The 15,147-nt window shown below is 45.2% G+C and overlaps 5 protein-coding genes across 5 annotated transcripts; 1 reads left to right on the forward strand and 4 right to left on the reverse strand.

The window, feature by feature from the left end:
- Positions 1-5: 5 nt before the first annotated feature.
- On the reverse strand, positions 6-2,599 carry EAE98_008092 (uncharacterized protein; the record flags this gene model as incomplete). Its single annotated transcript, XM_038955715.1, has 6 exons — positions 6-122; positions 182-1,840; positions 1,898-1,982; positions 2,218-2,313; positions 2,367-2,413; positions 2,546-2,599. 6 exons carry the CDS (start codon positions 2,597-2,599, stop codon positions 6-8), a joined length of 2,058 nt encoding a protein of 685 aa, XP_038808009.1.
- Positions 2,600-5,064: 2,465 nt separating this feature from the next.
- EAE98_008093 (uncharacterized protein) lies at positions 5,065-5,844 on the reverse strand (the record flags this gene model as incomplete). Its single annotated transcript, XM_038955716.1, has 3 exons — positions 5,065-5,415; positions 5,466-5,672; positions 5,725-5,844. 3 exons carry the CDS (start codon positions 5,842-5,844, stop codon positions 5,065-5,067), a joined length of 678 nt encoding a protein of 225 aa, XP_038808010.1.
- Positions 5,845-11,218: 5,374 nt separating this feature from the next.
- EAE98_008094 (uncharacterized protein) lies at positions 11,219-12,046 on the reverse strand (the record flags this gene model as incomplete). Its single annotated transcript, XM_038955717.1, has 3 exons — positions 11,219-11,265; positions 11,354-11,399; positions 11,540-12,046. The coding sequence occupies 3 exons, from the start codon at positions 12,044-12,046 to the stop codon at positions 11,219-11,221; spliced, it is 600 nt and encodes a 199-aa protein (XP_038808011.1).
- A 1,019-nt stretch (positions 12,047-13,065) lies between these two features.
- EAE98_008095 (uncharacterized protein) lies at positions 13,066-13,918 on the reverse strand (the record flags this gene model as incomplete). The annotated part of the gene is made up of 5 exons (XM_038955718.1): positions 13,066-13,130; positions 13,184-13,444; positions 13,495-13,624; positions 13,738-13,750; positions 13,905-13,918. The coding sequence occupies 5 exons, from the start codon at positions 13,916-13,918 to the stop codon at positions 13,066-13,068; spliced, it is 483 nt and encodes a 160-aa protein (XP_038808012.1).
- A 515-nt stretch (positions 13,919-14,433) lies between these two features.
- EAE98_008096 (uncharacterized protein) lies at positions 14,434-14,876 on the forward strand (the record flags this gene model as incomplete). The annotated part of the gene is made up of 2 exons (XM_038955719.1): positions 14,434-14,473; positions 14,530-14,876. The coding sequence occupies 2 exons, from the start codon at positions 14,434-14,436 to the stop codon at positions 14,874-14,876; spliced, it is 387 nt and encodes a 128-aa protein (XP_038808013.1).
- Positions 14,877-15,147: the final 271 nt, after the last annotated feature.

The following is a 15,147-nucleotide window of genomic DNA, read 5'->3' on the forward strand; positions in this document are numbered from 1 at the left end:
GAAATTTAGATAAGTTGCTTGAAAGCTCTGTTGAGAGGAGAGCGGATGTTTGGAACGTCCTTCCAGAAATCAACAGTGGCGACGGCGCGCTTGGAGATACCTTCTGGGGTGAACTCGAACTTCTAAAATGGGGGTTAGCACAATTCATTGATTCTAAATCTGTGTGAAGAATAGAACATACCTTGTAAACATCCTTGTAAGCACCGGAGGCACCAAATCTGTTGAGACCGAATTGCTCGTGGGTGTAACGTTCCCAGCCCATGGTTGACATAACTTCAACGGACAAAGATGGGATACCGTCTGGCAAGACACTGAGTCTGTATTCTTGGGGTTGAGCATCGAAGACCTCGAAACAAGGGATAGAGACGACACGTGCGGTGAGGTTGTGCTTCTCCTTGAGGTACTTAACAGCATCAACACAGATGCCGACCTCGGAACCGGTGGAAACAAGGGTGATGTCGGCCTTCTCAGCGTTGTGCACAACGTAACCACCCTTGATAGCGTTACCAATGGTGGAGTTCTCGAGTTGAGGAAGGTTTTGACGGGAAAGGGCGATGATGGAAGGAGTGGTCTTAGAGGTCAAGGCAATGTAATAAGCAGCGCTGGTCTCGTTTCCATCAGCTGGGCGCCAAACCATGCAGTTAGGCAGAGCACGGAAATGAGCCAAAGTCTCAATAGGTTGATGGGTTGGACCATCCTCACCAAGACCAATGGAGTCGTGGGTAGCGACCCAGATAACACGTTGTTGGGACAAAGCAGAGAGACGGATTGCACCAGCAGCGTATGAAACGAAGTTGAGGAAAGTTCCTCCGTATGGGATGACAGTTCCGTATGCAGCCAAACCGTTCATGACGGCACCCATGGCGTGCTCACGTACACCATATCTGATGTATCGTCCGGACCAGTCACCAAGACCGGTAGCAGGTGGTTGGAAATCAACAGCCTCCTTCCATCTGGTCAAGTTGGAGCCAGTCAAATCGGCTGAACCACCAACAAGTTCTGGGATAGCTTCGTGAATCTTTTGTAGGACGATCTCGGACAACTTTCTTGAAGCAACTGCATCATCTGATGGGGAGTATGTTGGGAGGTTCTTCTCCCATCCTTCTGGGAGCTCTCCAGTCAAGCGGCGCTTGAGATCGGCAGCCTCTGAGGAGTACTTTTCGGTGTACTTCTCGAGCAATTGGTTCCATTCTTGCTCCAAGGCGGCACCGTGGGATGCACGCTCGTTGCAGATATCGTAAACTTCTTGTGGAACAACGAAAGATTGTTCAGGGTCAAAACCGAATTTCTCCTTAAGTTGCTTAATATCGTCAGCCTTAAGAGGGGATCCGTGGACACCGTGGGTGCCTTGTTGCTTGGAACCGAAACCAATGATGGTTCTGAGCTTGATCATGGAAGGCTTGTCCTTGACGGCTTGGCACTTCTTGATAGCAGCCTCCATGGCTTCCAAATCGTTGTCACCGTCTGTGACAGTCTCGACGTGCCATCCATATGACTCAAATCTCTTTACGACATCTTCAGTGAAGGCAACATTGGTGTCACCATCAATGGAAATGTGGTTGTCATCGTAGATAGCAATGAGGTTGCCCAATTGCAAGTGACCAGCCATTGAAGCGGCTTCACTGGCAACACCCTCCATCAAACATCCATCACCGAGGAAACAGTATGTGTAGTTGTTGATAAGCTCAAATCCGGGCTTGTTGAACTCACCAGCTGCGTGGTGTTGTGCGATGGCAAGACCAACAGCGTTGGCAATACCTTGACCGAGAGGACCAGTGGTGACCTCAACACCATCGGTATCGGCGGATTCTGGGTGACCTGGAGTGTGACTATCTATCGACTGGAGAGGAAGCAAATTAGCTAAAAGCCAGGAATTTCAGATCTTCAGACTACTCACTCTGAAAGCTTTGATGTCATCCATGGACAACTTGTAACCGTAAAGGTGGAGAAGGGCATACTGGAGCATGCATGCATGTCCGTTACTGTAGTTTTCGGACAATTAGCTTTTGAATCTTAGATTTTGGTACTAGATTTCTTTGAGAACAATAGAAATGTGAGAGCCAAGGCAGGCTGCAACTGATTTTCCCAGGTAGTATGATTGTAGACCTCCGGGTAAAGCTTTGTGTTTTCAAATGCAATGCAGTGAAGAAACACCTTGTCTCAAATGGGATTGATGCGCAAAAGGCTCAATGACAGTAATAAATGAAAATGACTTACGAAAGAACAAATCTATCGCGGTTAACCCAGCTTGAGTTTTTTGGGTTGAAGTTCATGATCTTGTTGAAAAGAACGTGGGCAACTGGTGCCATTCCCCTAAATATCTCATCAGCAAATGTATCTTTTTGTGCCAACTTTGTCAAACTCACATAGGGGCTCCGGGATGACCGGAGTTAGATTTGAAGGTGGCATCGGCCTTGAAGAGAAGATGTCAGTACTTGTTTTGAAGGTGTTGATGTTGAGGTGTTCTTTCGAAAGAAGCTTCGGATTTCCGATCGCGGGGCAAATTCCCAAGGGACAGGGAAAGGGAAAAGTAGAGGCAACTTACAGCCAGAACACGAATAGTGTTGATAGCAAGCTTGTCAACGTCTGTGAAACCCATGATTGCTATTCTATGAAAACGAAAAAGAACTTTTGGGTATAATGAGGATGGTGGAATTCTTTGACCAAAGGTTGTTGAGAAAGAAGAGATGAGAGACAGAGAGGGAGAGAGTTGGAAAGAAGTGCAAAGTAATAAAAAGGAGGGGCGGACCCAAACGGTATTGAATGTATTTGGCTGGCGCTGTTTTTCTATGGTGGGGTGGAATTGGAATTTGCGTCACAGAAAACAGAATGCTCGGTGAAGGGGTCCACTTTATTGTGGTTTTGCGTGGAATGGGATGGCAATGGATGTGTGTTATTCAGCAACAGCAAACGCATATCCCGGTGGAACTGAGTAAGGAAATTATCTCAGACTGTGAGAAGCATCGACGGAGAAATTATTGGCTTTTGCTATGGACTGGGTAGGGATGCTCTTCGTGTGGTTCATTCATGAAGAGTTTGTCGTGTTTGTTGGCTGCTAGGTAGATATATAGGTAGACTTGAGAGGATTGTATGGAAACCAATTGCATCGAAATCATTGAAATGGTTATGGGAGAGGCAATGGAGTGGCAATGGAATGAGAATGGCAAGAGAATGAGAATGGCAAGAGAATGAGAATGGCAAGAGAATGAGAATGGCAAGAGAATGAGAATGGCAAGAGAACGGCGACGGAATGAGAATAGCAGCAGAATGGGAATAGCAACTGAATAGCAATACGATTCGGACCCATCTAGCTACGGAAAATGGTCCCTCCCATCATTACAATACCCCCTCCCCCCCCCCTCTCTCATCACCTAAACTCTTACATATCAATCGGCTCCGAATGGCCATCACCAAAGATCCCCCATCAACAAACTCCCGCGGCGATAAAAGTCTACTTTGGCCGGCCCTTTCCACCAGGCAGGGCAGGTAAGCTCCCGATGCATTTAGTCTAGATCTTATTTTTGCATGAACGATTACATATCAATACGTGACCCCGAAGATATTCTTAGCTACACCAGCAGGTGACTTGCCAATCTTGGGAGACTCTAAGATGAAAATATCATGATACTTACGTTTAACCAACGAGCCAACTCCCTTCATCGGTTTTAAGAAGGCATGATTCGGAGGGCCAAGACATCAAGCATCATTGGTTTGACCCGTTCCTGGATCCGTTTGCTAGGAACATTACTCCGGAGAGATACCAACAACCTACAAAACGTTACACCAACAGTTACCATCACTTACTTTCTACTCAGTCTCAACACTCGGGACATATAAGCCAACATTTAGAAGCGTGGTGCTTCGCTGTGCTTTGCTGTGCTTTGCTACCCCGAGTTGCAGAAGGTCCAGTGGAATGTTGATTGGTCGTTCAATCTCTTCTAGCCAAGCTAAGGTTAATCCTTCCAAGGTTCTTATCGATAATGGTCCATCGAGCCTCGACTTCACAGAACATCAAGATTTTCCCCATTCTTCCCTTGTCACCTGGGATGAGTGTTGAACACGAGCGTCTGCAATCACAAGCTGTATAATTGTCGAACTGGCGTGTGAAGATTGAGAATATCTTGGATTTTCGAAATATCCACCAGATCCGGTTACCAAATCTAGATTGTGATATTCAATCTTGATGGTCGCTTTTTCCCCCTCCACCACCAGCAAGTCTATCTTCACGAGCATTGGTATTTCCAAGGACCATTGAACCCTGAACTTTGAGAAAGCATGAGATCTCCAATCAAATGGACGAATTGAGCCTACGAGATTGATCACCTGGCATCATTCTAACCTCGCGGAGTTATCAATTTCCTGCATGTCTCCAGCAAGCATATGCTGTGACATCTCTGCAGCCTACGGCTCAGATATCCGATTGGGAAGATCGTACAAGACAACCGAATCACGGTACAGCAAGTAGTAATACCCACGATTCTCCTCATTCATGTTCAAGTATCCATCAATACTTCATCCTTGGAACCATAGGCCACATGTATGGAGTAAATGAACATAGCCATAGCACAACATCATGATATGAATGTCCTCGAGACTTGAGATAGCATCTTGCAAACAAATGTGCGACGGTATCTCATCTGATTGATCTTCCAAACCATGGCTTGCTTACTATATCCCTTGGAAAATTCAGGATTCGTATGCGAATGCTATCAACGGCATTGCGTTTGCAGTTCTTGCACCACCAAACAAAGCTCGTTGTCCTATCTGCACCACCATCTTAAGTCCTATCGAGGGTTCGGAGGTTCGCAATGGAAAAGTTTCGCTGGGATCAAGGTTTATCGTTTAGAACTCAGACATCATGCAAACGCGAGAGATTATTATCATTGGGTATAAAAAGTACATACAGGTGAAGCATATGATAGATGCGGATAGTAACATAAACTCCTCATGGCAGAGTGTGCCTCCAAACCGACCAAGAGCCAGTCTTATCCGTCTTTTACAATCCAACAACCATGCTCCCAGTCGCCAACGCCGGAAATCACACCCGAATGAAACAATCACAACCTATTCCTTGGATTGCGGTCCACTCTCCTCCTGATCAAAACAAAATGCAGAGACGTCGAAAAGTAGCGGATCCATACTTTCCACCTTGGATCCATCCCAGCCCCTGAGATTGGATTGCTCAAAATCTTTCGGTAAGCCCGATACCGACCGTTCGGGATCGGTCTTCCCTTTACGCATTCGATCCAATTCCGACTTGACGCCCGAATACTCCACTTGCAGTGACTCATATGAACGCGAAAGCTCACTGTGACGACCTTCAAGCTCCTCCAATCGTTGCTGGAGTTCACGCATGTGTTTCTCTTTCCTATCCCTGAAAGCTCGTTGGGAAGCTCGGTTTTGGGCTCGGCGACGCTGTGTGGAATCAGTATCATGTTCGCTCGGTAGATAGGTGAACCACTTACCGAATGCACGTGTGAAGCAACCACTTTGTCGTTTCCACCCTTTCTCCTTCGTCGATCATGATCCTCGTAAATGCCTTCGATATCTAACTCCACCGGTATCAATCCCACCGGCACACCATTTGGTTGATATTGTATGGGAAATGATGGATAGGTCATATATGTGTTTCCTCCGTATACATGGTCGTTTCCATATACATGATCAAAAGTCTATGAAAACATGAGATTCTGGAGAGAAGTGATGGGTAGAGTCTGAACATACATTGCTGTTGAGTGGTGAGCTTGCTGAAGACTCGCTCGAGGTGTCATATAAATTCATGTCTCCGTGCATTAGATATGGGTCGGTAGAACCGTCATGATGAAGAAAGTGGCCGTTTGCCATGTCGAAATCTGTCGTATTATTGAGAAGTGTGGTAGTGATGCTGAGAGGGAGCACTGGATCTTTATGGGATGGAAAGGGGTTGAAGTCTGATTTGTATATTGCGAGGCTATGATGCTCAAATGATATCTGACAAGTATAATCGGAGGGGGGTCTCAGTAACTTTAAATCTTACATCTTCTCTCTTCAAGATTTAGTTCGGGCAAAGATATTCCACGCCCATTCCGAGTGGGGACCGAATATTGCAAAATGAACAAGGCCTATCACTGTCGCGGAATCAAACAATTCAAACTGGCATACCGCTGTTAAACATAGACAATACCGCTTGAGGCAAGCGTCCTAACCAATCATAGACAGCAAAAGACTCAAAGGAAGCGGTAACCACTTTTCGCCGGGACATGGGATGGGTACAGTACTTTGCATGGAAATTGCTAGGGATACATGACCTCTGCAATCAATCTCTGTCCACGACCCTGACCTCCACAACTCGCGGCCACCAGTCACCGATTGCAAATCCCTCTTGTATTTCATGTGGTAGGGTAGGGGTTCACAGCAAGGTTGCACTGCGCATTAAGGTTACGGACGGGCATGGCCTTGTGGGGGGCCTTTCCATCCAGTCACGACGCGGCTTGAGCAGCGCTTCTTCATTACCTAAACTTCCTCACCAAAATTGGGAGTGCTTACTTTATGAGCAGTCAGTGAGACCCCCGTCGCTCGTCGTGCTGACATTACAATCTCATCGTCGGTAAAGATCGCTAGCTCGCGTTAGCGCATCGTATCCTGGATTCCTCGTTCTGCTTTATTGCTCTTTTCATCCTCGTGTCCCTCGTACTTTCATGTAGGCTGACTGCCAAGAACCGTTCCTCGGACTTACGCTGGTGTGTATATTATATTATTGTATTTTTTGCTTTTTTTTGGTAGGTAGAGAAGACGAGTTTGGCCGGGTGTGGTGGCTGCGGAGTGATGAAATATATGGGTGGATGATCCAAGCGAGTTGTAGATACGGTATATCCATGTTTTGGCCGTTATTTTGGCAATGCAGATAGATAAGAGTCCACCGGAACGTTACTCTCCAATGTATTCAGATAGTCTAGACATCTCGCATGATGCCACAGTATACTATTCGTAACATCACTAGGTAGTCCACAGTAGTCTCCAACCCGCAACATCAAGAGCGTCTATAAGGTTAGGTTAACCCCTAGCATACACATCGACCCCAACCCACAGTCCACCCCAACAGAACCAAGCCATCAATCTTTTTCCTCTCCTCCCCAACCCACTCTCAAATCACTGCGGCTTACACAAGAGTATCCACGCCGCTCGCGCCGCCATCACCAAACCCAGCCTAGCCCGAACATTAAAATAACGTCTGTAGGATTCGTACCAGCTCGCTACCACCTGGGACCCCTGCGCGCCCCCCGAAGGAAAAACCCACGTTGTAGATCTCACCATCTCATCCCATCGCACATCTCCAGCGCGGGAATATTCCCATCCATCTCCCTTTATAGGTACCGTAGGATTTTTCTTGTTAGCTCCAAACGGTCAGCATCTAAATAATTCGCAAGATGTCCATTTTTTTTAAATTGCTTTTTTTGAATTTATACTTTTGTCCACCGGAGCGGGAAGGATTTAGCATCTATGTGTACTAGGTAGGTAGGTATATAGATAACCTTATATGTAATATATGTGCAAACAAGAATCCCAACGATCCGATTTTTCCCCCTATCGGCATTAGCGCCGTGGGGAATGAACACTCGAGGTCCCTGAATATTCATTTGCCCCATTCTTCCCTATTTCGCTCGATGTGAGAAAATCCTCAAGACGTTGTAGATAGCATCATTGGTGATATGTTCTCATATATTTCACACACTCGAATATGCAAGCAGAGATCCCATGGGATTTAAGCTTAAGCTTATCTGCGCATCGAATCTTCGTTTTCTCGGGATAATTAGATGACGAGATGGTGGATTTTGGCTTGGAGTTGTTTGGTGGACGTTTGGATTGTGACTTGTGTGTGTGTGTTACTGGATTGAGGCTGAGATGTCTAGAGTTAGTGGAGTAGTTACTGAGGGTTTGGGAATGCGTGCATGAGATGGGAGATTTCGGTTGGATAAGGTTACTGAGGATATCAAATAGGGTCCTGGGGGAAAGTGGAATGCCAAGTATGGTGTTAGATTGTAGTCTGTCACGATCGAAAGGATCCCCTGCTTGTGGTGTTCGTATCGATATCTACACTCTACACCCTCACCCGCACCCTATGCACTTCTCCATTTCCATCTCCATCCCCGTTACGTTTCACAACTACACATATCATTGAATTCCCATCCTCGGATCCCCACACCCAATTCCAAATCCCCATTCATGAGCCCAACCATCGAGAGCCCCGAAAAGTTTATCCCATTCCCATTCCCATTCCTTCCCATCACTCTCAAATCCCCATCCCAGGGGGAAAAAACGTGGAAATCCTACGCCCCCAATGTTTGTCCCACATTAAACTTCTGACGGTGTCACACAATGCTCCTCGCAAAGTCTCTGGCACCTCGGGAGAGAAAATACCAACCTCCTAGTCTCCATATGACATATTCTCGATTTCTCTCTGCTGGAAGAACAGCTGAGCTACGGGGCTCGCAGACTAAGCCGTCTAAGAAATTCTCATCACATCACATCTTATTCCCGCACTCTTCCCAATCCTGTAGTCTTGACTACAAAGATACTGTACTCGTATAGCAAAGATATAATATATTACCCAGAAGCATTCAACGATACCGCGGTCCTTAACGCTAGCACCGGTACATATATACACACCATGCTGGCAGTGAAATATTAGCGTCAAGGGTCCAATCTGTAACCTTACGTATCCACTAGGAAACCAAAGGTGCAGAAACCTTCGCGTGCACAAGCCGGAAATGGTAATCTTACCATTGGCTCGAATTGGGTAGAGTAGGTATCTGGAAATATTGTGACACAATGCTATCTATGAATGTACCCAGCGATGGTTGGCATGGCATGAGGTAAAAGCTTTTTCTTTTTAAATGTAGTGTGTACTCCTAACGGTGGTGTGTCCACTTTGGAAAAAAAAAGGGGGAGAAGGCGGGGTACACGAATTTGCAATTTCGCCCGTTGGTTCTAGCTAATTCCCCCGTTAGATTTCAGTAGCGTGATGTAGGTATTTAATGCATCTCCCATAGAATTGGGAACGAGAAGCCAAGAAAAGTGTTTCTATTGAAGCAACAGATCTGGCTTTCGCACTGATTATTTTCGTATCACCAACTCTCCCCATGATTTTCCTCTTGGGTATCTTGGCACATATCTAACAAGAATACCCGTACCATGTCCATCCCAAAATAAGAATCCGAGAAACTTCTGGATACATACTAGTTCCACGTCCTCCTGCAGATGAAGATGCAGCAGGATAACGATTTCTTATCACCCTCCTTGTCCCACCAGTGACACGACACATTTGTCATGCTCATCCCGCTTACATACAAGAATCTTACATGTGTCAAAAGAAGTATCAAGACTGGTCGAATATGCAGCGCCATGTACCTTGCCCAAACGAGAAGTCCGCTCAAGCTCGATGGTAGAGATGGACTTCTGTTTGTGGTGCGGAGATGCTCAGATGACATATACATGGCTTTACTTCTACATGACATGGACATTGGAAAATGCAGAGGGAAAATGACGATATGGGGTGATGGGGCTTGGTACAGCATGAGCATGTCTTGTGTACTGGAATGTTCTGTAGGATGTGACCTTGACAACGATATAGAGGGTTTGCTTTTTTTGTTTTCTGCTTTTCTGTTTTCTGGAAAGTACTAGGTACTAGGATATTTGCATAGCAGTGCAGTGCAGCGAAGTGGCTTGACAACTACGAGGTACGTGTGCATAAAAGGTCTCGCAAATGGCATGTCTAGATGTACGGACAAGAAATTTGTGGAAGAGCACAATCAAGATTTTCCTCTGAAGCAATGCTATTTCCTGGTTGGCGTCCAAGTCCCTCCAGATCGACGTATGCGAATGGAAGGAGGGGTAATGAGAGCGTCACCTTGAAGTAATGGCGAGTTTGAGATCTGTGGCGAGAGTCTGGAAGAATGCGAGAGGGGTTGGATGTGGATGGGGTGATTTGCTATGGTATGTTGATATGATACGAGGCGTAGTCTTGTACTTCGCTACTAGAATAACCAGCAGGGGGGGAACACGAGTACCATTGATAGGTGTCTAGACTTCTGAACATCTGCATTTTATGTACGTGGTAAATATCAAATCTCTCCTAGTATCAAATATGAACTCGAAGAATCAGAAGCTTCAATATCATAGGCCCGGTAAAACATAACCCCAATATCACCTCTAGTATATAGATTGAAGTAGATCGAGTAAATGGCATTAAACCCACAAATTTTGTATTCCCAATAACATGCCACAAACCTTGAGGCTTATTGTAAACCACTTCATTGAATTTGCACATGGAATTGCCGCCTATCTACTTTACTCTACAGTTCCAAACCGCACATAAAGCGCAGCACGAATTCACACGTTACAATGCATAAAACAAGCTCACTCAACTACCAACTCTTGACCAGTAACACAACGCCCATCTAATTTAATCTGCACAGGTGCAGGAAGACGCATGAAGAAACACAGAGTTCGCAAGTTTTACTACGGACAAGATTGATATGTGATGAAGTGTGGTGTATATGGTATTCGGAGTGTGGTGGGGAGATCGACTCGAAGAAGGGGAAGAGAAAAGCTTGAATATGTGATGAGTATGTGGAGAGGGGAATGGAGAGGGGAAAATAGCTCGGTGAAGAGATAATGAGGGGTAACGGTGAAATGTATAGTAATCATTCAATAATTGAAGGTTCTTGGAGCGTTGGCAGTGAGTGAAATATGGAGTGAGATGATGGTAAGAAAAAAGATGTTATTGGAGCGGGGATATGCATTCGGATCCGAAAGGGGAGAGTTTTGGTCGAAGGTAAAAGCCGTCTGAGAAGACGGGAAGACCACACATGCTTCTTGTACGATTCAAGTCGGGGGAGCCGATATCAGATCCGAGCTCAAATAATGCAGCGTCGTTGAGCCGCTATGAACCTGCTGATACAATGCATTGTGTTGTCTCATACTTCACAGCATCTGCATGGGGATCTTTCTCTGACTTTCGCCAACTTTGCTGCATATAGACGTTCTTACATATTCTGTGTTCCAAATGGCGTAGAGGCATCTGTTTGATGCTCACAATGGGATTGGATACCATACATGGCATTTGAAGTTTATCATCTTGCATCGGAAAGAGAATTATGACCAGATACACGACTCTCGGAATCTTAAAATACACTTGTGGATTTATGTCGGTATTCAATTCTCCAACTAACAGGCGAGTTTAATGAGCCGCATCATCAGGGCCGGTTAGCTTGTTCCTTTCGCCAACTGTGAGGCGTGTTAGTAAAGAAAATAGAAGCAATGGATTCATCGGAAGCAAGAGGATAGACGTTGAAAGGTGCATGAGGAGACCTACCATCAAGAGCTACCAGAAATCTGCTAACACAATTGTATGCTGCAATCTATATTTCAAAATTAGCTTTCGCTCTCAGCTTCAAGACGCTTCTGATCCCCCCGGTATCCACTCCGCCCTTTTTCACAATACTCCCAGCAATTCTCTCCTCGAGATTCTGTGTCATTTCTCAAGGAAAAGTCAACCTACTGTAGCCGTCAACTCTACAATTTCCTTTTGATCAAACCACTTTTTCAAATCTTCGAAAACCTCATCCGGTACCCTCACATTCCTAGTCATCTCATCCGTATACTTAATCACAGCCCACTGTTTCGCGCTCAGTCCCTCTGCATCTCCATTCGCATCACCATTTCCCTCCCTCTCACACTTTTCCCTCTTAAGTGTCTCCATGCCCTCATCACTAACTCCTCCTTTCTTCGCCAACGGCGCGTGATGTCCCCACTCATACCAAGCCGTGTTACAGATAGCCACCCTACAAATCGCTATCTCCCTGATATCATCTGCCAGGCTCGTTTGTGTCCTGACTGCTCCAAGGAATGAGTTCCAGCCATCTGCAACAGGGGGACTGTGCAGTAAGGTCAAGTCTAGTGGTTGAAGAGGTCGTGGTGCGCGACGCGCTTCAACACGTTCAATGATTGCGCGGTCAGAGGGAGAGGAGAAGGTTGGGGAAGAGGGGTCAGCGTATGGAAGACGCATTTTGGTGTGCGTGGTTTGATGAATGAGGTGGAGTTGTTTTTGTGTGGGAAGTCGATGGTATCGAAAAGCTGTTTGCTTGATAGTTTGAGAGAAAGAGACTGGAGAAATGGGAGATTTGGCATGAAACTTCATACCATTGAATCGAAACTTGGGAGGATTCAATACAACTACTTGTGGCTACAGACGTGTTATATATAAGTTGCACCTACATCACACTACCCCATAGATGTGGGGTTGAGCCGGCCGACATGGGAGAATACTTTCCCGGGAGTTTTAAAAGGCAAATGCGAACGGTACCTTGAAATCCAGAAATGGTATATTATATTATGTTCACGCCGACGACGTTACTATGAACAGTTTTATTTGACTGGGATGAGTGTACCAATTCCATGTCATCGGTAGGTATCTTGTAGTTTTATAGATCCGCCATTATGTGTATAATATTGTAACCTTACACTTTTGTACCTTCATTTCCTCTACCTTAACCAAAAATAACTCACACCCTTGGAATCTAAGTAATGTCTTTTCAAGGGATCTCATGTTTGTGACACATGGGTCGGGTTTATAGTGACTACAAGCTACAAACTAGGTTAAGTTTTCGTAGCGCTTAGATTGTTGGATCTCGCCCCCAAAACTCGGGCGTTGCATCAAAATACAGAATCTTTAGACATGCCACAACTTTCAAATACTCAACAGATTGCATACGTGAGGTTCTCTCTGTTGAAATGAAAACCCAATACCATATGATTGCTACCAACAATAAAAACTACTAGCATACACGGTCAATTTGACCCTCCTCCACCTCCATCTCTACTTCTAATGCACGTCGGAAACGCCGAAATTTGTGGAATAACAACAATACATATATTTTTAGCCATGAATTGTTCAATTCAAAGCTTCCATCCCGAATCCATCCTCGAAGGCCATCATTATAACCCATTCATATATTCACAGTTTGTTGCAGAAGAGAGGTGTGCGTTCAGATTGTCTCGAGGCTCTCTCTGTATGAAGTGATGCGTTTAGCATGAAACATCCAGAGATGCCTTGGAGTTCATGAGAAGAGCAACAATCAATCCGTAAAGACCTGTTATTTATATCAGTCACTGTTTAAATCAATAAAAGAACATATAATCTTACCCAAGACTTCAGCGAAAATCAAAATAAGAATCATTCCGACGAAAAGACGTGGTTGTTGTGCTGTTCCTCTCACACCTGCATCACCAACAATACCAATAGCGAAACCAGCAGCCAAACCAGCAAGACCAACACTGAGACCAGCACCAAGTTGAATGAAACCAGTATATAATGCGAGGTTTTGTTTGAGTCCATCGGAAATCAAGACTGAAACAACGAGACCGTAGATACCGATAATACCAGCCATAATAACGGGAACAATGTCTGTGTAACACATTAGTAGGACTCTCAAAAATCCGATGAACATGGCTCACTCTTGACAATCAAATCCGGTCGGAGAACACCCATTGCGCAAATACCAACACCAGACTTAGCAGTTCCGTAAGCAGCACCGAAACAGGTGAAGACGATGGCGGATGTGCACCCCATGGCGCCGAAGAATGGCTATGCATTGATTAGCATGATGCGTTGATACAGATAATGATTTCAAGTTGTTGGATATCGAATCATCGGTTGGTTGGAAAGCACATCGGAGGTGGCATTCGAGGGAAACTAACCGCGTAGACGGGACTATCATTATTGCTGTCAGTATTTGAATCAAGGCATGAAAATAATCGCGATCATATATATCAGTGCCAACTTTTAGAGATTCTTATCTCGAAAGCAAGGCAGGTAGGCAGGTAGTAGGAGCGGGAGGCGTCAAGGAGATAGTTTGTTGACATACCAGAGATCAGACATTTTGAAGGTATTAGAGAAGGTGTTGCTTGGATTTGAAAAGGTATATGAAGATTGAAGAAGCTTTTGAGGAATTGATTGAAGATTTGGGTTGATGAAAAGCTGAGCTTGGAGAGTTGATGGATAGATGATGATCAGTGATTCAAGGTGGTTTGTACGAGTTGTTTGATGAGGCTTCTCTGGCAAGCTTAGCTTTTCGACCAATCAAGTTATGGATTAGCGCGTAACGTAAGCGAAGCCTTTTCGAGGCACCCGATAAAGATTAATCTTCAGAAAAAAATGCCAGAAGATTTTCAACTTCATCACTACCATTTTTGCAAGTCAACCCACAGGGCGAGCCAACGCAAGGAACCCTGAAAGAGTATTTCTAAAGAAATCCTTATCATCTCAGTATATCCTCCAACAAATTGTACGTACTTCCGCCAGTCCAATTGGGTCGATCGCAAAGTCTTCAATTCGATGAGGTCAAGTTCTAACATTCTCTTCCACAGTATACTCAATTTCAAACCAAAATCACAATGGCTGAAGAACAAAACGAATCCGCTGCTTGGCCCGTCGGTAAGAATTACGCAGATACTCTACGACCTGCATTTTACTAACAGGTTACTTTTCAGCCGACAGCACTCTCTCCCAAGAGATCCTCGATCTCGTTCAACAAGCTCAACATTACCGTCAATTGAAGAAGGGTGCCAACGAGACCACCAAGACCCTCAACCGTGGTATTAGCGAAATTGTCATCCTCGCCGCCGATACTGCCCCATTGGCTATTCTCCTCCACCTTCCTCTTCTCTGCGAAGACAAGAACACCCCTTACGTCTACGTACCATCCAAGACTGCCTTGGGACGTGCATGCGGTGTTAGCAGAGCTGTCATCGCAGCAAGCATCACCACCAACGAGGCATCCGACTTGATGGGCCAAATCAGAAGCTTGAAGGATAAGGTCGAGAGACTCCAAATCTAAGCCCTGAATTGGATAGTACATTGACTGGCGCTACACCTTAACTGCGTGATGGCGACAGGCATTGGTTTAGGAAGGAAAAAATCTACGAGTTGAGGATAGGCAAGAAATTAAGCTTGTATACACAATTACAGGTTACAAATACAAATCCATGACTGGGAAACAGACTCAAACATGTGATGACTTTGACATTATTGGTTCTTTTTTTCGTTTCCATCATCGATTGTCAAATGAGGCATCGATGGATTCCTATAGCCCAATTCTCATTCTGACA

This window comes from Botrytis deweyae, assembly GCF_014898535.1.
Source record: "Botrytis deweyae strain B1 chromosome Unknown BDEW_020, whole genome shotgun sequence".
Classification (NCBI taxonomy): Eukaryota; Fungi; Ascomycota; class Leotiomycetes; order Helotiales; family Sclerotiniaceae; genus Botrytis; species Botrytis deweyae.